Source organism: Nycticebus coucang, chromosome 17 (assembly GCF_027406575.1).
Source record: "Nycticebus coucang isolate mNycCou1 chromosome 17, mNycCou1.pri, whole genome shotgun sequence".
Classification (NCBI taxonomy): Eukaryota; Metazoa; Chordata; class Mammalia; order Primates; family Lorisidae; genus Nycticebus; species Nycticebus coucang.
The window spans coordinates 59,493,771-59,519,055 of NC_069796.1; the positions used below are offsets into that span (position 1 = coordinate 59,493,771).

Sequence of the window (25,285 nt, forward strand, 5' to 3'; positions counted from 1 at the left end):
AGACATAGATTGGCTGACTGGATTAAAAAACACAAGCCATCCATTTGCTGTCTGCATGAAACACACCTGGCTTCAAAAGACAAATTAAAGCTCCGAGTCAAGGGTTGGAAGACAATTTTTCAGGCAAATGGAATTCAGAAGAAAAGAGGAGTTGCAATCTTATTTTCAGATACATGTGGATTTAAAGCAACTAAAGTCAAAAAAGACAAAGATGGTCACTTTATATTGGTCAAGGGAAAACTACAACAAGAAGACATTTCCATTCTAAATATTTATGCACCCAATTTAAATGCTCCCAGATTCTTGAAGCAGACCTTACTCAGTCTGAGCAATATGATATCTGATAATACCATCATAACAGGGGACTTTAACACACCTCTTACAGAGCTGGACAGATCCTCTAAACAGAAATTAAACAAAGATGTAAGAGATTTAAATGAGACCCTAGACCAACTATGCTTGATAGACGTATATAGAACACTCCACCCCAAAGATAAAGAATATACATTCTTCTCATCACCCCATGGAACATTCTCCAAAATTGATCATATCCTGGGACACAAAACAAATATCAACAGAATCAAAAGAATTGAAATTTTACCTTGTATCTTTTCAGACCATAAGGCACTAAAGATGGAACTCAACTCTAACAAAAATGCTCAACCCCACCCAAAGGCATGGAAATTAAACAATCTTCTGTTGAATAACAGATGGGTGAAGGAAGAAATAAAACAGGAAATCATTAACTTCCTTGAGCATAACAACAATGAAGACACAAGCTACCAAAACCTGTGGGATACTGCAAAAGCAGTTTTGAGAGGAAAATTCATCGCTTTAGATGCCTACATTCAAAAAACAGAAAGAGAGCACATCAACAATCTCACAAGAGATCTTATGGAATTGGAAAAAGAAGAACAATCTAAGCCTAAACCCAGTAGAAGAAAAGAAATATCCAAAATCAAATCAGAGATCAATGAAATTGAAAACAAAAGGATCATTCAGAAAATTAATGAAACAAGGAGTTGGTTTTTTGAAAAAATAAATAAAATAGATAAACCATTGGCCAGACTAACTAGAAATAGAAAAGTAAAATCTCTAATAACCTCAATCAGAAACGATAAAGGGGAAATAACAACTGATCCCACAGAGATACAAGAGATCATCTCTGAATACTACCAGAAACTCTATGCCCAGAAATTTGACAATGTGAAGGAAATGGATCAATATTTGGAATCACACCCTCTACCTAGACTTAGCCAGGAAGAAATAGACCTCCTGAACAGACCAATTTCAAGCACTGAGATGAAAGAAACAATAAAAAAGCTTCCAACCAAAAAATGCCCTGGTCCAGATGGCTTCACTCCAGAATTCTATCAAACCTTCAAGGAAGAGCTTATTCCTGTACTGCAGAAATTATTCCAAAAAATTGAGGAAGAAGGAATCTTCCCCAACACATTCTATGAAGCAAACATCACCCTGATACCAAAACCAGGAAAAGACCCAAGCAAAAAGGAGAATTTCAGACCAATCTCACTCATGAATATAGATGGAAAAATTCTCAACAAAATCCTAGCCAATAGATTACAGCTTATCATCAAAAAAGTCATTCATCATGATCAAGTAGGCTTCATCCCAGGGATGCAAGGCTGGTTTAACATACGCAAGTCCATAAACGTTATCCACCATATTAACAGAGGCAAAAATAAAGATCACATGATCCTCTCAATAGATGCAGAAAAAGCATTTGATAAAATCCAGCATCCTTTTCTAATTAGAACACTGAAGAGTATAGGCATAGGTGGCACATTTCTAAAACTGATTGAAGCTATCTATGACAAACCCACAGCCAATATTTTACTGAATGGAGTAAAACTGAAAGCTTTTCCTCTTAGAACTGGAACCAGACAAGGTTGTCCTCTGTCACCTTTACTACTCAACGTAGTGCTGGAAGTTCTAGCCAATACAATTAGGCAAGACAAGGAAATAAAGGGAATCCAAATGGGAGCAGAGGAGGTCAAACTCTCCCTCTTTGCTGACGACATGATCTTATACTTAGAGAACCCCAAAGAGTCAACCACAAGACTCCTAGAAGTCATCAGAAAATACAGTAATGTTTTAGGATATAAAATCAATGTCCACAAGTCAGTAGCCTTTGTATACACCAATAACAGTCAAGATGAGAAGCTAATTAAGGACACAACTCCCTTCACCATAGTTTCAAAGAAAATGAAATACCTAGGAATATACCTAGTAAAGGAGGTGAAGGACCTGTATAAAGAAAACTATGAAATCCTCAGAAAGGAAATAGCAGAGGATATTAGCAAATGGAAGAACATACCATGCTCATGGATGGGAAGAATCAACATTGTTAAAATGTCTATACTTCCCAAAGCAATCTACCTATTCAATGCCATTCCTATCAAAGTACCTACATCGTACTTTCAAGATTTGGAAAAAATGATTCTGCGTTTTGTATGGAACCGGAAAAAACCCCGTATAGCTAAGGCAGTTCTTAGTAACAAAAATAAAGCTGGGGGCATCAGCATACCAGATTTTAGTCTGTACTACAAAGCCATAGTGCTCAAGACAGCATGGTACTGGCACAAAAACAGAGACATAGACACTTGGAATCGAATTGAACACCAAGAAATGAAACTAACATCTTACAACCACCTAATCTTTGATAAACCAAACAAGAACTTACCTTGGGGGAAAGACTCCCTATTCAATAAATGGTGTTGGGAGAACTGGATGTCTACATGTAAAAGACTGAAACTGGACCCACACCTTTCCCCACTCACAAAAATTGATTCAAGATGGATAAAGGACTTAAATTTAAGGCATGAAACAATAAAAATCCTCAAAGAAAGCATAGGAAAAACACTGGAAGATATTGGCCTGGGGGAAGACTTCATGAAGAAGACTGCCATGACAATGGCAACAACAACAAAAATAAACAAATGGGACTTCATTAAACTGAAAAGCTTCTGCACAGCTAAGGAGACAATAACCAAAGCAAAGAGACAACCTACACAATGGGAAAGGATATTTGCATATTTTCAATCAGACAAAAGCTTGATAACCAGGATCTATAGAGAACTCAAATTAATCCACATGAAAAAAGCCAACAATCCCTTATATCAATGGGCAAGAGACATGAATAGAACTTTCTCTAAAGACGACAGAGGAATGGCTAACAAACACATGAAAAAATGTTCATTATCTCTATATATTAGAGAAATGCAAATCAAAACAACCCTGAGATATCATCTAACCCCAGTGAGAATGGCCCACATCACAAAATCTCAAAACTGCAGATGCTGGCGTGGATGTGGAGAGAAGGGAACACTTTTACACTGCTGGTGGGACTGCAAACTAGTACAACCTTTCTGGAAGGAAGTATGGAGAAACCTCAAAGCACTCAACCTAGACCTCCCATTCGATCCTGCAATCCCATTACTGGGCATCTACCCAGAAGGAAAAAAATCCTTTTATCATAAAGACACTTGTACTAGACTGTTTATGGCAGCTCAATTTACCATTGCCAAAATGTGGAAACAGCCTAAATGCCCACCAACCCAGGAATGGATTAACAAGCTGTGGTATATGTATACCATGGAATACTATCCAGCCATTAAAAAAAATGGAGACTTTACATCCTTCGTATTAACCTGGATGGAAGTGGAAGACATTATTCTTAGTAAAGCATCACAAAAATGGAGAAGCATGAATCCTATGTACTCAATCTTGATATGAGGACAATTAATGACAATTAAGTTTATGGGGGGGGAAGCAGAAAGAGGGATGGAGGGAGGAGGGTGGGGCCTTAGTGTGTGTCACATTTTATGGGGGAAGACATGATTGCAAGAGGGACTTTACCTAACAATTGCAATCAGTGTAACTGGCTTATTGTACCCTCAATGAATCACCAACAATAAAAAAAAAAAAAAAAAAAAGAAAATGCAAATTTATACTTAAAAAAAAAAAAAGATGAAAGTAATCCTAGAAGGTTACATGGTTGAAAATGAGTAACTATAAATGCATCAAAGTATAGTGGGAAAGGCATCAATTAGAACAATCAGAACAATAATTTAAGACAACATGAAATAAACATTTACTATATTTTCTAGTTATCAGCTACAGAGTATATCTGGTATCTCAATTATTCCTCAGAAGAACCCTATGAGATAGATAATATAAATATTAATATGTCCACTTTTATAGGTGAGGCAACAGAGTCTTGAAGAGGTTAAGTAACTTGTTCAAAGTGATATAATAGTAAGTGGTAGAAAATAATCAGGCGATCTGACTCTAGAACTTACTGTCCTGACTACTGTGCCACACTACTTGACACTAGTTCTACTGTACCACATACAAACCTGGCAAAGTGAAATAATTCTGATCCTTGGATCTTTCTTATATAAAATAAGTACAATATTGCTTGTTCTGCCAACCTGTAAGGTCTATCAAGAGGGACAGTGAGGATGTGTGTAAGTACGTTGGAAACTGGTAACACTATTTCAATGTGCCATTGGTAAATTGTACAAGAAGTTATTGAAATTTGCAGCTTGAGGATTTGTATGTGATTCTTTTTTTATTTTTATCTCCTTATTAGTATATTCTATTTGGTGAGATATTCCTCCTAATTTCCTTTATTCTTTTAGTTGTCGTGTTTTTTGAAATAGCATCTTGTGCTTCTGTTGAGAAGAAATGTAGATTTATACTGTCCTTTATGATTACACATTTATTTTTACTGGTGCTCTTTCTTTGAGTGCCAATTACCATTAGGGGTCAACTTACTTTTAGCCTAAATAACTTCCTTTAATAGTTCTTATAATGCAGTGCTAGCCACAAATAGTTTCAGTTTTTGATAATCTGAGAATGTCTTTGTTTTGCCTTCATTTTTAAAAGATAGCTTCAGTGGATATAAGATGATCTTGGTGGATGGATTCTTTCAGCATTTTGTATATGTATTCTAGCTTCCATCATTTCAGATGAGAAGGCAGTTGTTAATTTTATTGGGATTCCACTGCATATAATGATTCCTTTTTCTCTTGTTGCTTTATTTATCTTTTTAGCATTTTACTATGATGTGTCTATGTGCATATCTCTTTGTACTGGAATTCATTGAACTTTTTGGATGTGCAGATTTATGTTTTTCAACAAATTTGGGGATTTTACAGCTATTATTTCTTCAAATATTTTTTATGGTCCTTTCTCTCTCTTCTCTCCTCTGGTACTCATTTTATGCATACATTGGTGTGCTTAATGGTGGCTCTGTTTTGAAATGGTTCTGAGGCTCTAATTTTCTTCATTCTTTTTTCTCTCTGTTCCTCAGATTGCATAAAACCTATTATATGTATCTTCAAGCTTACTGATATTTTCTTCTAATAGTGGAATTCTACTGAGCCCGTCTAGTGAATTTTTCTTTTTTTTTTTTTTATTTGTTTTTTTTTTTTGTAGAGACAGAGTTTCACTTTATGGCCCTCGGTAGAGTGCCGTGGCATCACACAGCTCACAGCAACCTCCAACTCCTGGGCTTAAGCAATTCTCTTGCCTCAGCCTCTCGAGTAGCTGGGACTACAGGCGCCCACAACACCCGGCTATTTTTTTGTTGCAGTTCGGCCAGGGCCCGGTTTGAACCCGCCACCCTCGGGTTGGGGCTGGCGCCTTACCGACTGAGCCACAGGGGCCTCCCAAGTGAATTTTTCATTTTGGTTATTCCGTTCAAGTTCAGAATTTCTATTTGGTTCTTTTTATAATTTTTTTTAACTTTATTAACATTCTCTATATGATGAAACTTTCATCATTAGACTTTCCCTTACTTCTTTGAGCATGATTTCCTTTAGCTGTCTGATAATATTTTAAAAAGCTTTGAAATCTCTGTCAAATACAATATCTGGGCTCTCTCACAAGCAGTTTCTGTTGCCCTCCCTTTTTTTCTGTATACGAATCATACTTCCCTGTTTCTTTGCTTGTCTCATAATTTTTTGTTGAAAACCAAACATTTTGGGTAATATATTGTGACAAATATGGATGATTCCCTCTCTCTCTAAGGCTTGCCTTTATTGTTGTTCTCTTATTTCTTTACTGACTAGGATAGACTATTTCTCTCTCTCTTTTTCTGTGTGTGTGTGTGTGTGTGTGTGTGTGTGTGTGTGTGTGTGTGTGTGAGAGAGAGAGAGAGATAGTCTCACTCTGTTGCCCTGGGTAGAATACTGTGGCATTATGTTAGCTCACAGCAACCTCAAATTTTTGGGCTCAAGTGATCCTCTTGCATTAGCCTCCTGTGTAGCTGGGACTACAGGTGCCTGCCATAACACCTGGATAATTTTTCTATTTTTAGTAAAGACAGGGTCTAGCTCTGGCTCTGGCTCAGGCTGGTCTTCAACTTCTGAGCTCAAAGGATCCTCCTTCCTTGGCCTCCCAGAGTGCAATACATGAGCTACCTTGCCTGGCCCATAATACACTTTTTTTTTTTTGATAGAGTCTCACTCTGTCACCTTCGGTAGAATGTCATGCCATCACAGTTCACAGCAACCTCAAACTCTTGGGCTCAAGTGATTTTCCTGCCTCAGCCTCCCAAGTAGCTGGGAATACAGGCCCCCACTGCAATACCCTGTTATTTTTAGGGATGGGGTCTTGCTCTTGCTCAGGCTGGTCTTGAACTCCTGAGCTCAAAAAGCCACCCACCTCAGCCTCCCAGAGGCTAGGAGTACATGTGTGAGCCACCATGCCAGGCCAGGATAGACTAAGTATCACTCTTTAGAGGGCATAGATATGGACATTAACATAGTCTTCATGGGATGATTTTGGTTCTAGCAGGACTCTTTTTGATTTTTTTTTTTTTATCTGATCTTTCTGGTAAGCCATCTTCATCATTTAACGTCAGATCAAACCTTTAAGCCCCACTAATTCCTAGGTAATTGCTTTATTGCTTTCCACAATGCCCTGGGGCACAAACTGTTTTGTAGCCTGATCCAATTAAATTCAGGCAAGGGTAGGGGTTTTTCTGACCCCAAGTGGCTCTTCTTGGTTGTTTCCCTAGTTTCTTTGGTGAACTAGGGGGCCAATGGTTAGCCTGTTGCTCTTAATTAGGAGGAGCCACGGGACTCCTTTCATTTGCTTACCACCAAAATATCTCTATTGTTTTCAAGAGAGCCTTTAGGCTTGAACTCCCCCACATTCTGTTTCAAATAAAGTCAAGTTCATTTGGGAAGAACTCTCTCCTTGGCAAAACCTCCAGCCTTCTCAGCCTGCCTCTCTCTGCATAGAACGTCTGTCCTACAAGTAATCTTGGGCAAAGGTGATAGGAGTCTCAAAAATCTCTCCCTGTCATCTTTGGAGTTATTATCCTAGAATCAGGGGCCCAGTGGAAAAAAAAATCCCCCAACCTCTTAGTCATATTCACCATCAACTTAATCTTTTAAACTGAAGGAGATGAGAAATGCTGGTCCTCCCTATGAGATACTATTAATACACCCTTTGATTAGAAGCTAAGGCAGTGTTTTTCAACCCTTTTTATTTCACAGCACACTTGAACCTATAGTTAAACTTCTGCAGCACACTTAAATTGTGTTGATCAAAAAAATGTTAAAAAAAGAATATACTTATGGTACTTTGAATTTCTTCTGAAAATAATTTAATTAATGATCTTTTAAAAATCTCTGTGGCACACCTAAAATCCTTTCATAGCATACCAGGGCACACTGGTTGAAAATCACTAAGCTAAGGGGAGACAGCCCTATCTTCTTGGCCACACCTCTCAGCATGGGGCTTCTATCAATCTGCACTGGGGGTGGGGGTAGTGGGTGAAGTGTATAATGGCTCAAGTGTCAAAGATTCTTGTTTTGAAATATTCTTAATTTTTAGGAGGTTCTCCTACATAAATGTTTCTTTATTATATGCTAATTTCGAGAGACTTTAAGTGATTGGTTTTATAAAATGGTTTTCATCACTTACACTTGTTTGCTAGAGAGTGGATCCATGGAGCTCCTTATGCTGCCATCTGGGAAATGGAACTTCCCCTCACTTATTGTTTTAGTCATTCGATTCTATTATATTCATAAAGTTTTGTTCTGGAAACTTATTTGGAAACAGTTGGATCCTTTTAGGAAGAATTTTTAGATGAGAACATAGCAACATTATTTTATCTAGGGCTATCTAAAGTAAGACCCTATTGAAGACTCAATACCCCATGAAATGGTTTCCAAATGGGTTGGGGGGCCTACTCCAGGCACTGTGTGAGTGCTGGGTACTGTTTTCTCTAACCTATCCAGGTGGTTATTTCACTAGAGTTGGGTAGTTTCCTCTAAAAATAAGCAATAATCAGTACTTCAAGAAACTCTGCACAGATACCTGGAGTTCCTTCTGTGTGTACCTGTCTTCTGTTACTCTATCCTGAGCAATCTATCAAATTTGATCTCGCTGACTTTTATCTCTGTCTCAGAGATTCTGTCAGAATATGGCTGCATTTCTCCTCCCTGCACAGTGGTTTCTAGGCCAGTAAACTGAGAAATTGTAGGGCATACCTCATTAGCTTCCCATCTCTTGGGGATCTCTGTTCTTCATTGCCTGATGCCCTGTTTCTTGAAAATAATATTTTCATATATATTGTCTGGGTTTTTGATTGTTTCAGATGAGAGGTAAGTCTAGTCACTATTACCTCCTTTGGGTTGGAAAAGAAGTCCTCTTTAATTATTTGAAATATTGCCCATGATCATATCAATGTACATAGCTATGATTTAATAAAAAAAAAGAAATATTGATTTTTAGTGTCTTCCCGATATTCAATTACATCCAATTCTTGAGATGTTAATCCTCATTTGTAGAATCTACAGACTCTTGTTAATGAATCCTTTCCTTGTGTTCTGCAATTTTTTAAAGCTTTAATGATCATTTCCCTTTCTCCCAACTTTGGATATCCTAAGTGGCCTCTTGGTTGGTGCAAATGTTCCTCTAGACCACGTACCAATGTAATTAATGTTGTACATTAATTTCTCAGCTTAGAAATGTCTCCATCAAGTGGACAGGATGATTTAATATTCTGAAACAGTGTGTAATACACCTTAGAGTTTTGATTTCTAATGGAAATCATATAGAGCCCTAGGTAACAAATTTCTCTTTGTGTTTTATATGGGTCAGTGACAAAAGTTTCTAGCTCTAGGTTCTGGCTTTATGGACAAGTTTTAGTTTCATTTTCTACCTTGAACACAGTCAAGACCTTGAAGGAACTAAGGAAATTTTACCCCAAAATATGACTACTTAACATAAAGAATATTTTGAATTAAAGGCCACTCACAATCAGAAAGCATTAGGAAGGGTTTTCCCTCTATCTGCCTAAAACCAGACTGACCTGATCAGGAGATCAAAGGGGACAACTGACTTCCTTTCCTCATCCTGAATGCTAGGAGACCTGGCCCAAACATTTAAAGCATAATACTTGTCTCTCATGTTAATTTATGAGTCAATCTGTATGTTGCACCCACACTCCACATTCTCTCCCCTCCCTTCAAAAAGATACCTAGAAAGGTATCTGACTATCATTGAGACATTGGATAATCATTCTTGTGGTTCCCTCCATGGGCATGGTATTTGGAAATAATCCTTTCTCTTATTAATCAGCTATAACTGTGAGTAGATCTTTCAGCAAACCAACCAAGGGAAAAGTGGAGCGTTTCACCATGATCCCTACAGTTTGAGGTATTTGGCAGGATCTCAAAGTCACAATGCTCTCCTAAAAGCAGGAAGATTGGAACTCTGTCCAGCCGGCATGTGGTAAGACACTTTACTTACCAGTCTGACTCCCTCTCTGTGGGCTCCGATTGAACAGATGATAAAAGATCATTGTCCTTTCCAAAGTTAAGATTAATGAGGAAAACGTTTTTGTTGATGACTAGTCTTATAAGCTACTCTGGTATTAATATATTTTTTGGTAATTTGTGGGATATAAATATTCATATTGTTTGATTCCATCTCCTCTCAGAAATAGCTTTTATTTTTGTTGTTGTTATTGCATGTTCTAGTTTTGTCCCTTGTCTTTCAGTCTTGTTTTGTCTAAATAGGGTTACCATAGAGCTGAACTCAGGCCTAGCTCCCCACAGGCGCAGCGTCCAAACCGGCCTGACATACTACCCAGTTACATGGTTCTGACTAGTCCAGTTATCTTTTAAGACAAATTTTGTTGTAGGTCTCTGAAACAAAAAATGCATGATATTTCCCTCTCATCCTGTTTTATGTCTCTGAGCTTGACTTGTGACTGAGTGGTTATTCTCTCCTCTGTCTCCGCCATCCAGGTTGTGTGTTTTATCAGGATCATATCAGGGGGCCAGTCTGGAAAGACGGAGTCTGAAACACGTTCAGATTCTAAGCAGCACACTGTATGTACTGAATGTGTCAAACTCTGGGAAGTGAGTTTTTGTCATTGTCTATTCTATCATAAGTCTATTTCTGAGAGTGAATTTTTGGGAATCTTGGAAATGGCATTTTCTATGAAGAGGCATTGAGCCTTCTTTGTACTCTCTCAAGGTCAACTCTGGAAAATTTTCACCTGGGCTTTATAAAGAGACGTTGGATTGAGTTGCTTTTAGAATATACATACCATTGTAATTAATGGCCTTAAATAGATCCTTTAAATTAAAAGATTTCTAAATGTTATTAAAAACTTTCAGAGATCTATCTTACAACCACCTAATCTTTGATAAACCAAGCAAGAACATACCTTGGGGGAAAGACTCCCTATTCAATAAATGGTGTTGGGAGAACTGGATATCCACATGTAAAAGACTGAAACTGGACCCACACCTTTCCCCACTCACAAAAATTGATTAAAGACTTAAATTTAAGGCATGAAACAATAAAAATCCTCAAAGAAAGCATAGGAAAAACACTGGAAGATATTGGCCTGGGGAAAGACTTCATGAAGAAGACTGCCATGGCAATTGCAACAACAACAAAAATAAACAAATGGGACTTCATTAAACTGAAAAGCTTCTGTACAGCTAAGGAGACAACAACTAAAGCAAAGAGACAACCTACACAATGGGAAAGGATATTTGCATATTTTCAATCAGACAAAAGCTTGATAACTAGGATCCATAGAGAACTCAAATTAATCCACATGAAAAAAGCCAACAATCCCATATATCAATGGGCAAGAGACATGAATAGAACTTTCTCTAAAGAAGACAGACGAATGGCTAACATATGAAAAAGTGTTCATCATCCCTATATATTAGAGAAATGCAAATCAAAACAACCCTGAGATACCATCTAACCCCAGTGAGATGGCCCACATCACAAAATCTCAAAACTGGCGTAGATGTGGAGAGAAGGGAACACTTTTACACTGCTGGTGGGACTGCAAACTAGTACAACCTTTCTGGAAGGAAGTATGGAGAAACCTCAAAGCACTCAACCTAGACCTCCCATTTGATCCTGCAATCCCATTACTGGGAATCTACCCAGAAGGAAAAAAACATCCTTTTATCATAAGGACACTTGTACTAGACTGTTTATTGCAGCTCAGTTTACAATCGCCAAAATGTGGAAACAGCCTAAATGCCCACCAACCCAGGAATGGATTAACAAGCTGTGGTATATATGTATACAATGGAATACTATTCAGCTATTAAAAAAAATGGAGACTTTACATCCTTCCTATTAACCTGGATGGAAGTGGAAGACATTATTCTTAATAAAGCATCACAAGAATGGAGAAGCATGAATCCTATGTACTCAATTTTGATATGAGGACAACTAATGACAGTTAAGGTCATGGGGGGGGAGGAAAAGCAGAGAGAGGGAAGGAGGGAGGGGGTGGGGCCTTGGTGCGTGCCACACCTTCTTGGGGCAAGACATGATTGCAAGAGGGACTTTACCTAACAAATGCAATCAGTGTAATCTGCCTTATTGTACCCTCAACAAATCCCCAACAATAAACAAACAAGCAAACAAACAAAAAGCTTTCAGAGATCTCTTATGTGGAATAATTACTTTATGTTAATATAAAAATTAGATTTAAAAAGACACAATGTTATGACTAATCCTAAAAATTCTCTTGACAAAATTAAAAAGCAAATATCTGATTTAAAACAAAGGAAAAAAAATCTTTTGAATACTGCCACTGTAAGAATAAATGACAGCCCAGTTTGCTTCATAGCCTAAAGGTTGAAGTTCTATATTTTCATCTCAGCAGCCCTAGGTTCGATTCTCGGGCAAAGAATGAATCTATTCTGGTTTGATATTTATAATTTAAACTGTTCATTAGTTCTTTTCCCTTCTGTGCACAACTTTTGCTTTCCTATATTCTATACAGATATATGAGACTTTTAGATATTTATGTATGAATAGTCAGCTGAAAAGCTGGGACCCTAGACAATGTGACTGGAAAAAATTATAAATTACATCTTGTTCATGACCAGTAATACCTTTCTTTTATGGATCTTGTGAACACTGTTCTCCACCTCTTCAAATACTTCTTGCATCTTTAATTACATAACCTTAGTTAATGCTTACTGATTTTACTTACAAAGTAAAAAAAAGAAATCAGCTGTTCGTCCTCAGTAAAGTTTGCTTCATTCATCTTCACTTCTTTCTACTCAATTTTGGCCAATCAACAGTGGCCAGCTATGCAAACTATATTTAAGTAAAGTAAATACTGAGCTGCAACCAATAGCTATTTTTTATACCTCACTTTCTCTTTTCTGTCCATGAATCTTCTCAACATTAGAATCTCTTTAAGACAATTCTAATTCAACTGACCGGTCTGTGAAATATTCTTTGCTCAATTAAACTCTGTTAAATTTAATTTTTATCAAACGTCAATTCCGAGACAAAACTCCCAGAGACTCCCAGGAACACAGAGAGCTCAAGCACTGAGAGTCCAAGTGAGGCACCTGCTGGACCTGTTTACTCTCTCACTGCAACTGAGGACTTTGGATAAGTTCTCAGATTCTAATATAACACAGATTTATGTTTTTAAATAAGTTTTTAAGCAAAATTTTTGATCTTGTCTTCAAACATTGTGACAAACTAAAATAAGTCTAGAATAAAACTAAATTTAAGAATTAAATTACCTTAAATTTAGTTAAAAGCCTCAAATGTCTATATCAGGCAAAAATAAACAATAGTTAACTATACTTCGAAAGATGCAAACTCCAAGTTTCAGAAGTTTGCAAAGATTTCTATATTTGCTCCATATGTTCCTTTACATACGGTTATGTAAAGAAAAAAAATCATCACTTAAATTAATCACGAAAATCTGAAAGCTAGAGACAAGATTTATAGTAAAACAGAATCTTTTATTTCTAAAATAACGGAGTATTCTACTTTCTGGCAATGCCTACCTGTACACATGTAAGTATTGAATTCCTAAAAGCAACAAATGCTCATAAAAATGACAAGACCTTACAAAAAGGCAAAGTTGTTGCCTAGTTAGTAATTACTTAAAACAATAAAATAAGTAATTCAAAGATTAATAGTCTAAATTAAAAATAATATTTAAAAACCAACAAGTAAAAAGTCTTTGTAAAACTGCCGGATGCAGTGGCTCACGCCTGTAATCCCAGCACTCTCCGAAGCCAAGCTGGGTGGATCACTTGAGCTCAGGAGTATGAAGTTGCTGTGAGCTAGACAGTCACAGCACTCTACTGGGATGACAAAATGAAACTCTGTCTCAAAAATGAAATAAAATAAAATAAAATGAAATAAAATAAAATAAAATACTATTAAAACTACTTCTGTCTGCATGTCTATATCTATATATGTCACTTGCATATGATATTTTACTACCAAGTAATATTTAATATTTAAAAAGCTCTAATCAGTTGGCCTAAAATAATAAGTACTTAAATCATATATTTTATCAAGAAGCTGTGGTGGCACCTGTAACTCAGTTGGCAAGGGTGCTCGCCACATACACGTAGGGTGTTGGGTTCGAACCCATCCTGGGTCTGCTAAGCAACAATGACAATTCCAACTAAAAATAGCTGGGTGTTGTGGTGGGCGCCTGTAGTCCCAGCTACTTGGGAGGCTGAGACAAGAGAATTGCTTAAGCCCGAGAGTTGGAGGTTGCTGTGAGCTGTGATGCCATGGCTCTCTACCAGGGTGATAGCTTGAGACTCTGTCTCAAAAAAAAAAAAAAAAAAAGAAAGAAAAAGAAAAGAAGCTAAAACCCAACTCATAAATTTAATTCAGATAACTTTAAGAATACAATTAACTTCTACTCAATTTTCTTTTTTATTCTGTTACACTCTGATTCATAATTTCTCTTTAATTATTAGTTAATTTATATCTGAACACCTAAAAAATACAACTCTTTCAATATTCTCTCAATATCTAAACTAACACTATTACCTTTACCCAGAGATCCACTTATGTTCAGTATATTAATCTTTTACTCTGTAATCAAACTAAGCAAAGTACCCTCTTAAGATTCTCATTCTTTTAAAAAACTTTTTAAAAGGCCATAAAGCCTCTAATTCTAAACTCTAGTAAGTACCGACAACTGTTACTTAAGACATGAAATATCTCAAGGCACTGAAAAACTGTCCCCAAAATCCCTTAAGTCAATTTTGTCCATCCCTCTTCCCCAAACTAAAAAACAACTATGTAAATTTCTAGTAGCAACTGGTTACTATACACAATGGATTTCTAATTTTGTTGTCTTCACTAAATTATCATATTCCCTCCTTCCTCATGGTATCCAAAAGTCTATTCTCTGGCCCAGAGAAACATTAAACTCCTTTGAAACTCTTAAATTAACATTAACCACACCTCCTGCTCTGTACTTAACCTTATTTTATTTTAGAGACAGAGTCTTACTATGTCACCCTTGGTAGAGTACTATCGTATCACAGCTCACAGCAACCTCAAACTCTTGGGCTTAAAAGATTCTCTTGCCTCAGCCTCCCAAGTAGCTGGGACAACAGGCGCCTATCACATTGCACAGCTATTTTTTGTTGCAGTTGTCATTGTTGTTTAGCTGGCCCAGGCCATGTTTGAACCCGCCAGCCTCGGTGTATGTGGCTGATACTAAAACCACAGTGCTAAGGGCGCTGAGTCTACTTACCTAATTTTAATAAACCTTTCCATCTATATTGCCATGATAACAACGCAACTTCTGCTAGTATTTTAAAGCAAGCCCCTTTCCTCTCAGATCTGTTCTATAATGTATTTTCTATGCCAATTAGATCCTGTGGCTGCAGGCATGCCCCCATACCTACTTGCAGTGGCAGCAGCTGCTACCCTAATTAACAAAGCCAGCACCCTTACATTAGGTTCCCCTATTCATTTCCATGTTCCCATGCTTTGTCTACTCTCATACAAGCCCACAAAACACAGCGTGTCTCTACTGGACAATAGACCCCTCCATGAACAAGCCTTAATGAACCAGTCCCTCCATTATTTCACATCCTTGCAACACTTTAAATCCAGCTACACTCCTACCGCTCCCTGACAATAGAGAACCCCCACTCCATCTCACATGATTGCCTTACAGCTGTTGATATAATTTCAAAACCATGAGAAAATCTCTCAGATATTCCTTTAAACAACACAGAATTACTTTTTTTTTTGTGACAGCTCTTGTAAATGTGATTTCAAAAGTAGCATAATAACTGGCTATACTACTCCCTGCCTGCTATAAAGTCAGCACAAGCTTCTGAACTTCGCCCTTAGTATAACTTGACATGAATATTGACATGAGGAAAAACTATTTACAAAGACTATTTACAAAGACTCCAAATGTGCCTTTAAAGTCTGCCAGACAGTTGACACAATTTAAAAATCTTATTTCTTAATTTCTACTGACACTCCTATTGCCAGTAAGTCTATAATTCAAATAGATTGCATATTGGGTTAAATGGACTCCCTAGTCTTCTTTTCTTTCAACTTTTTGATTTGTACTTGTCTCCCATCATATAGAGATATGTGCATTTTGGGGGATAATCAAGAAAAAACATATAGTTGGTATTACCCTGGGATCTATAATATCTCTGATTAAATTATTTCCCAGTGCACTGTTTGTAAATCTCATTAAATCTCTGGAGGAAACTGGCCCCCCAAAGCTCAGACTACCCCTTTTTGACACTCCAAATTGATTTTACAGATTTACCTCCAAATTTAAGCTTTTCTCACTGTTGTTTACTGTTTAGTGAATAGAGTAAATGTTATTTAACTAGATATGCTGATACTACAACAGCAGTAAAAAAAAAAAAAAAAATAGTAACTGAGATTATCTCATGTTCTAACCTCCCTTTATAGATTGGGTCAAATCAGTGGACTCGTCTGTTTATTTATTTATTTATTTTGAGACAGAGTCTCACTTTGTCACCCTTGGTAGAGTGCCATGGCGTCATAGCTCACAGCAACCTCAAACTCTTGTGCTCAAGCCAATTCTCTTGCCCCAGCCTCCCAAAGTAGCTGGGTCTACAGGCACCCTTGCGCCACAACACCCAGCTGGGGTCTCGCTCTAGCTCAGGCTGGTCTCGAACTTGTGAACTCAGGTGATCTGCTTGCCTCGGCCTCCCAGAGTGCTGGGATTACAGGCGTGAGCCAGCCATAGGAGACTCATTTTAAGCCATTTGCTTACAAAGAGTCTAGGACACTTATTTTAATTCATATCCCATTGCATTCCCATTCCTCACTCAGGGCAAGAAAAATGTAAACATCTAAAAATAAAAATGATTTTAGTAAAGTCTGTCAAAACAGTGGACTTTAATATCCAGAAGCCAGAAAAATTACCTTTGGCCCTTATAAAATCTGGAATACTCCAATTAGAAGACATGGTTTAACCCCTTTGAAATAGTGTTCTATCATCCCTTGCCTATGGCATCTATAAACCTATTTTTGTACTGACTGAACACCATGGGGATTTAAGTGAACAATGCTATATACATGGCTAGTTACACAGAGATGCTAACTAATATCATCGACAGGTGAAAAGAGCATGGCTTCCACCAACCGACAGGCCTTGTCATCCTGTTTGACCAAGAGATCACATGTACACCAAGGATCTTAGAAGACATGTGCTGTCACTTTGCTGGAGACATCCTTATAAAGAACTGTTAACCACCTATATATGTCACTCAACGAAAAAGAAATCCTAGATTTCTGTGAGTCATGCCAAACTACACTAACAATTAGAAGATGACCCCTACAAATGAACTGAAAGTAAAAATTTCTAGGACCAGTTCCCAGTCCCCTGAAGCAGACGACTTCTTGAAATAGACAGCTTTTCCCAAGAACAAAGATCAAGAAACCTCATTCTTTCGTCTATAAATTCCTTTTGGTCTTCTAAAACTTCCTCAACTGGTTCTTTTGGATACTTCTTTAAGCCTCCACCTTTAAAAGTTGCACATTGGAAGCTGAGTGGAAACTGCCCTAACCTACCTCATTCTCCTGTTTATCTTTCACTATAGCTCTTTTTTCTAACTATGCCTTTTTCTCACTAACCCTTATTGTTTTTTTCCAGCAGATCAGACACAGACCTGGCATCCCTTTATTCCAGTCTTTCAAACCTGGTCACACTAACTAATCAATCTAATTGTTGGCTATGCTAGCATCTAAATCATACCAAATAAACTGAACTCATTTTTGTTTCTGCCAATGTAAGTGCCTGGTGAAACTGGTCCAGAAGAAATATGTGATGTCCACAACCAGAGAAGAAACACACCACACTGCTTCTTCTATTGGTAAGTCAACTGGATACAGAAAAAACCTTTGAGAAGCTCAAAAACTATCTTTTGCCCAGGTAAAGTCACTAGAAAGAAATTTTTCCCTTTGCATTAAAAACAGAAGTGAAGCTAGATGATTTCTGAGTGACATACTGGAGTAATATTATTTGCAAACACTATGGTTTGTCCACAGATGACATTCTTATATCTCTTAAAATAGTACTGACACTAACCCCCATGGTTGTCAAATCACAAGACGTAACTGGTTCACAGCCAGACCTGTACAACTTAGGATACCTCAGATACTCCTCTTATTAAGTTGCCAGACATTAAAAATTGTCTATGGACAGAAGAAAAAGTCTAGACCAACTTATCTAAGTGACAAAACGAAGCCCTATGAGTTCTAGAACTAGACTAAACGCCTTTAATATCGAGTGTTTTGTAACCTGTTATCATAAAATGATAGGGACACATGGACACTGGAGATATAAAAGTACCAATGAAAAGAGACACAGCAAACTCCAGACTGAAAGGTGACCTTATGTGTAAATTATACTGGTCTTTTTATTAAGTGTAGTGAATACAAGTGGTTCCCATGTAGATATTCAAAATGTTATAGACTTAATTATCTGACATTTTTGATTACCAGATATACTTTAAATGCCAACTAAATTACAAACTTGGACTTTTGTTCATAAAGTTGTACCAAGCAAATATACTAAATGTAATAATTCTAAGTTATTTTAATGCTCAGTACTTTTTGTCTGCCATTTTTGAACTCAAGAGATTAAGAAGACAGTTTTTAATCTCTTCATAGTAATAGAACAAAAGTTCCATATCACCAGGCAGGAATTAAGAACGCTTCAGTTAGAAGTCAGCAGCAGCCCAGTCTCAGTTATATTTAAAAACTGCTGCCTCCTGTATGCCATTAGCAGCCCAACAGGGAAGAGCTTGTGTGATTATTAATGAAAATGTCTGCCACTCAAAACAAATAAAAACTGTAATCTGTACTTATTAAAAGACAAGATAAACATTCTCCATCAGATTAATGAAGACCTATTTCCAAGAATGGGAGACAGGTTTAATAGTGTGTAGAAAAATGTGTTCATATCTATTCTTTTCTACTTATTTGTTCTCATTGTCATTTATGTTCTTTTCTCTCTTTTAATCTCTCTTATTACTAGACTAATAACCAAATCTCTTCTGTCCAGGAATTCTTTGGACTTACTTTCCCTACCTTACATATATCTAAGTGTATTTTCTATATATTTTAAGTTAATAAATCCTCATTTATTTTTCATATCCTCTCAAAATTCTTAATTGCAATAGATTTTTAAAAACTTTTTTCTTTACTTAATGGTCAAAAAAATGAAGATCATAACATATCTTCCTTGAATGTGAAAGCAAAAATACATTTCAAGAAGAAGAAAGAAGGGGGGTGGGCAGAAAAGAAGAAATTATTAGTCTTCTTTGTAGTACACAGAGTGTTTCAATAAATACATTATGAAGATGGATAAGACTTGAAGGCAGGAATAAGATGTTAGCCTTTTTCCTATAAATCTATATAGAGATAAGGATCAGCACTTTTGAATTTCCTTCTTTTTATAAAATGACTCCTTGATTAAAAAATAAAAGACTAACTGAAAAAAAAGGACACCTTGACTAAATCACCTAAACTACTTGATTTTTACTCTAGATACACAAAGTAAAATGGACTATTTTGTAAAAACCTTTAAAAAAATAATAAACATAAATATATACATATACACTATATATATCACAAATGTCCATTACATTATGGTATTGAAATAGATAATTCAACATACTTATATATATGGATTAAAATAGGGAAGAAATACTCTTTATATGAGATTATCAGCAGGGAGGATAGAAAAACTCAGAATCAATTTTGTCATTTAGCTATGCCAAATTTTACTAAAATATACTATCTAGATGAGCATAAGTAACTATATTATCCATTTCCTTAGGAAAATTATCAGACCCATAGAAAATCAGAAAAACAAATGAAAGACTAATTTATAATTTATATTATTTTGTATACTTACACATACTTATAAATTACGTACATATAAGTTATACGTACGTAATTTATACACTTAAAATTATACACTTAAATTTATACAAACTTATACACTTAAAATTATAAACTTACTATAATTTATAAAATTGCTCTCCTATTATGGGAAACAAAATAGCTTAGTGTTTATAGCTAATGTACTGCTTTGCCATTCTTAAAAGAATTAAAATTCAGTATAATACTTACTCTCTTCATTTGCAATAGCAGTATTAAAAAGGTAAAATTTCTGTCTTTTAAGAACCTACTTCTAAGATACTCCTTTGAAAATGTTCCTTAGGATGTCAGATGATTTGTACTTTAACAGCTAAGTCCTAGAAGCCTTGCCATGAGTAAGAAAGATAGCCTTTCTACTTCAAATATAAGGAAGTATTACCTACTCCAAAGTCCATTTGACTATAGGAGTTTTGCATTCAAAAGTACATATTTTTAATATGATTTTCTGGTAGCAACTAACAGCTTAATAGCTGCCAGTCAAGAAGAGCTTTAAGAAGTCTTACTCATGTAGTAAAAAACAACAAAAACAAATACAAAATTCAAAATCAAACAAAGATTTGATATTGGCTCTGCCATTGTGTAACCTTGCCAAAGCTATTTAACATCTGATCAATTTATCTGAAAATGTAAGAAACAATATACCCAAGTCCTAAAATTGTTGAAGGATTTTAAATATAAAAATGTCTAACTCTCCAACCGCTAAAAAGAAGAAAATACAGCAAATAAAAAAAAGTAACAGCTAGGGGCAGGCATGGTAGCTCACCTGTAATCCTAGTACCCTGGGAGTCAGTCTGAGGCAGGTGGATTGCCTATGCTCAGGAGTTTGAGACCAACCTGAGCAAGAGTGGACCCCGTCTCTAAAAATAGCCAGACATTGTGGCAGGTGCCTGTAGTCCCAGCTACTCAGGAGGCTGAGGCAAAAGGATCACTTGAGCCCAAGAGTTTGAGGTTACTGTGTCTCACAGCACTCTACCAAGAGTGACAAAATAAGACTCTGTCTCAAAAAAACAGTAACAGAGTAAGACTGTGGGAGACAGCCCATTCTAGACTCTTTTTGTCCTTTCTTGAGAAAATACTGCCCAAGACATTCCTGTATCATAAAATTAATTATGTAACAGGTTAAATTTCTATAAATTTGGTTACAGGCCTCAAGATTCTAAGGTCAAGTGTTCCCAAATCTACTCATCTATTACATATCATCTATATTCTTAATACTCCCCTTATAGCTAGGAAACATTTTGTAAAATTCTTCAAAACTCCTATTAAATCCTAGATCAGTGGTTCTTAACCTGTGGGTCGCGACCCCTTTGTAACAATGAAAATACATACTGCATATCAGATATTTACATTACAATTCATAACAGTAGTAAAATTACAGTTATGAAGTAGCAACGAAAATAATTTTATGGTTGGGGGTCACCACAACGTGAGGAACTGTATTAAAGGGTCGCAGCATTACCAGGCATTAGGGAGGTTGAGAACCACTGTCCTAGATCCTGGCAGATAGCAGTGAGAAGAGATTATCAACCCCTGGGTTTAGGAGTCTCTTGAAGTTTGATCCCTTGAACTAAAAATAATTTTGAAAGCTGCAAAAGATAAAATGAGTAAAGTCAACAGGAAAAAACAAAACAAATAAACCCTAGATAGCAAAATCTTCCCTTCACCTGATTTAATCCCCTAGTTCCACCTGATTCCAATCTAGAGCTAAGGACTTGAAAGGAAGAAGCAACACAAATGCATGCCTCAAAAGTTGTTTCATTTAATGAGTAGGTATGCCCTAGTGGAGAATATATTTACTTCCGAAGTATGTAACAATAGAAGACTGGTGTTAGACACTTAACATTTCAATCACAATAGGAACCATCTTTCTCTAAACATTTAAGAGTAATTGAAAAGTAGAGGCTAATTCTATCATTCCAAAAATGAAAAGTTACAAATTTGTTTTCCTAAGACATTTGGTAATTTGAGAAATTTTCTGGTTTGGTAAAAAGAGCATGAAGAGAGTGTGTAACTTTGAAGTAGTCATTTAACCTTTCTTTCTTCCTCTTCTTTTTTTTTTTAGAGACAGAGTGTTATTCCGTTGCCCTCGGTAGAGTGCTGTGGTGTCACAGCTCACAGCAACCTCCAGCTCTTGAGCTTAGGCGATTCTCTTGCCTTAGCCTCCTTAAGTAGCTGGGACTATAGGCGCCCGCCACAACGACTGGCTATTTTTTGTTGCAGTTTGGCCCGGGCCGGGTTTGAACCTGCCACCCTCTGTATATTGGGGCTGGTGCCCTACTCACTGAGCAACAGGCGCCACCCCATTTAACCTTTCTTAGACCAAGTGTCCTCCACCATACTGTTGCTACTTAAAGTATGGTCCATAAACCGGCAGAACTGGCAATCATTTCAGAGTTTGTTAGAAATGCAGAATATCAGGTACACTACACCCCACTATAAACTACTATACTCCAGACTGAAGAAATCAGAATCTGCATTTTTTTTTTGAGAGTCTCACTTTGTCACCTTTGGTAGAGTACTGTGACAGCTCACAGCAACCTCAAACTCTTGTCACCCTTGGTAGAGTACTGTCACAGTTCACAGCAACCTCAAACTCTTGGGTGTAAGTGATTCTTTTGCCTCAGCCTCCCAAGTAGCTGGGACTACAGATGCCTGTCACAATACCCTGTTTTTTTTTTTAGAAACGAGGTCTCGCTCTGGCTCAGGCTGGTCTCGAACACAACACGTGAGCTCAGGCAACCCCCCTGACCCTCCCTCCCCGGTCTCCCAGAGTGTTAGGATTACAGGTGTGAGCCACTGTGCCCAGTCACATTTTTTTTTCTTTTGAGGCAGAACCTCACTCTGTTGCCCAGGCTAGAGTGCCATGGCATCAGCTTAGCTCACAGCAGCTTCAGACCCCTGGGTTCAGGCAATTTTCCTGACTCCGCCTCCCCAGTAGCTGGGACTACAGCCACAACGTCCAACTAATTGTTCTAGTTTTTTTGCAGAGATGAGGTCTTGCTCTTGCTCAGGCTGGTCTTGAACTCCTAAGCTCAAACAATCCTCCTACCTCAGCCTCTCAGAGTGCTAGAATTATAGGCAGGCGTCACCTGCCTGGCCAAGATCTGCATTTTTAACAAAATATCACATGATTTATATACACATTAAAGTTTGAGAAGCACAACTCTACACAATAAGGGGATTCAACTAAATGATCTTAGGTCCCTTATAGTTGTTTTGCATGAAAAATAATATCTGACATCACAGCCTATATTCTCCTGAGGCAAGAGTCACCCTAGAGCTGAATTAGGTAGAGCATGTACTCTTTCTAGCTTCCCACCCTCCCCATCTGGTCCCCTTCAACTATTAGGTTAGATAATACAGAGTTATAGGAATTTGGCCTCTAAATTACAAATCCAAGCAGAATTGAGGAAGTCCCCTTTTTGGTAAAAAAGAGATGGCTTCGGAAGTAAAAATGTATTAGCTATATTATTAGGTGAAAAGAAAAATACTGTTCATTTACCTTGATGGGAAGTAGTGAGGTCCAGGTAGGAAGTAAGGATGATGAAAAGAAAATCTCGGTGGTGTTCCAAACAGAGTAGCTGGATGGCCAAGGGGAGGAGGTTGGTAGATATGTGAGTGTGGAATGGGCGGGGCCTGAGGGATTGGAGCACTTCTGGGACAAGTGGAAACACTGGAGTACTCCTTGGGAGGCTGGATGGTTGAGGTTGCAAATCTGGCATGGGCAGTACTTGCACTAGTTGGAATCCTGTTGGTGCTCTCCAAAGAGACAGGGGTTGGTCTCTTCACAGAGTGACTGGCTCCAGAATGCAACCGATGAGTGTCCGTTTGGGAAGGCCCAGCAAAACGCTGTGGTGGGAGTGCTGGACGGATGGGCAGACTTGGAGCCTGGACGGCCACCTGGGCGGTACTGGAGACACTGGGCTGGAAAAGCGTGATGGGGCTTGGGCGCTGGACTGCAGGTGTGGGCAGCTGGATGGCAGGTGGGGCATCACCTTTAGAAATAAAAATAACAAGTCAAGAATTAAGTGAGTCACTCCGTTTTTCTTCTTTTAGTAAAATTTAATAAGCTGTACAAGCAGCTTCATTAACCATGTTACCTAATATCATTATCATATCAAACCACTCTATTTCCTTTACAACATTTTGAATAAACTGAAGTCATCTTGTTTCCTTATTTATTTATATTTTTTGTTTCTCTTTCCCAGCTAGACTCTAAGTGCTGTATCCCCAGGGAATAGAACATTCTGCCTGGCCTGTAACAGGCTCTCAACAAATGTATTTTGGACAAATAAATGAATAAAATTATTGATTAATAAACTGAAAGAATGGAATATACATGAATGCTGGTATGCACAGGTATGTGTTTCTAAAAATATAATATGAAACTACTGACAGTAATTACCTTTAAGGAGCCATCATCTAGGAGAGGAGATAGGACAGTGGGGCAGTAAGAAAAGCTAGACTTTCATTTAATACCTACTATTTTAATTTTCTATTTATCTAAACATATTAATTTTATATACAGGGTGCCCATAAAGTTTGTGTGCAATTTAAAATAGTAAATTATTAAACCCTGTATATTATTAATAGGGGTTCCAGAATAGTAGTGTGGATCATTTTTCTTGTATTTTGTAAACCTTTCTACATTAAACTAAATTATAAAAGACATTTAATTTTTAGTTAAACAAAACTTAAGGAAACAATTAAAATTGTTTCACTCTAGTGGGCTGAATATGAATACAGAAGGAAATTTCCAAATGACATTAGGACTTGTCACAGGTCAACCATTGCAGCAATAGTACTGCACGACAGAGCAGAATTTTTAAAGGCAGGGAGACAATTAGAGTTTTATTTTTCCATTCCTGAGGAATACAGGACTGCTAATTGAATTACTGAGTTACCCAAATGACACACCTAGCCTAAACTTAACTTCCCTGAAGAAATACTAATAGATGCCATAGCAATAGAGTAATGATCCAGTTTACTCTGATATAGTTAGCTGTTTGTTAATAAAAAAAGATGCAGGTGGGTATGGTGGCTCATGCCTATAATCCCAGCACTTCTGGGAGCCTGAGGTGAGATAATCACTTGAGGCCAGGAGTTTAAGACTAGCTTGGGCAAACACAGTGAGACCCCCATCTCTATAAAGAATCAGAAAAATTAGCCAGGTGTGATGGTGCACACCTGTAATCACAGCTAATGGGGAGGCTGAGGTGGGAGGATCACTTGAACCCAGGAGTTCAAAGTTGCAGTGAGTTATGTTCATGCCACTAAACTCTAGCCTGGGTGATAAGGGCAATACCCTGTCTTAAAAAAACAAAACAAAACATGTAGTCCACAAACAGAATCTGTGATTACAAATGTCTCTGTCGGAGGATAAAAGAAATGTGCATCTTTTTTCAGCCTTATCCAGGTAAGACCTCCCTTTCCTTTCATCTCTCCAGAGAAGGCAGATAATGCCCATCTTAAAGCTGGAAGTAGGGAATTAAGAGCCATATCCAGCTGTTTCAAAATG

The 25,285-nt window shown here is 37.3% G+C and overlaps 1 protein-coding gene across 2 annotated transcripts in view; it reads right to left on the reverse strand.

The window, feature by feature from the left end:
* SOX30 (SRY-box transcription factor 30) overlaps positions 1 to 25,285 on the reverse strand; it is a 41,991-nt gene that overhangs the window by 5,517 nt on the left and 11,189 nt on the right. Inside the window, exon 4 of one of the 2 annotated variants that reach the window (XM_053566776.1) lies at positions 23,270 to 23,762. The exons of the other annotated variant lie outside the window; for it this stretch is intronic. Within the exon in view, the coding sequence (XP_053422751.1) occupies positions 23,270 to 23,762 (493 nt within the window). The remainder of the gene's footprint in view (positions 1 to 23,269; positions 23,763 to 25,285) is intronic. 2 annotated transcript variants of the gene reach the window in all.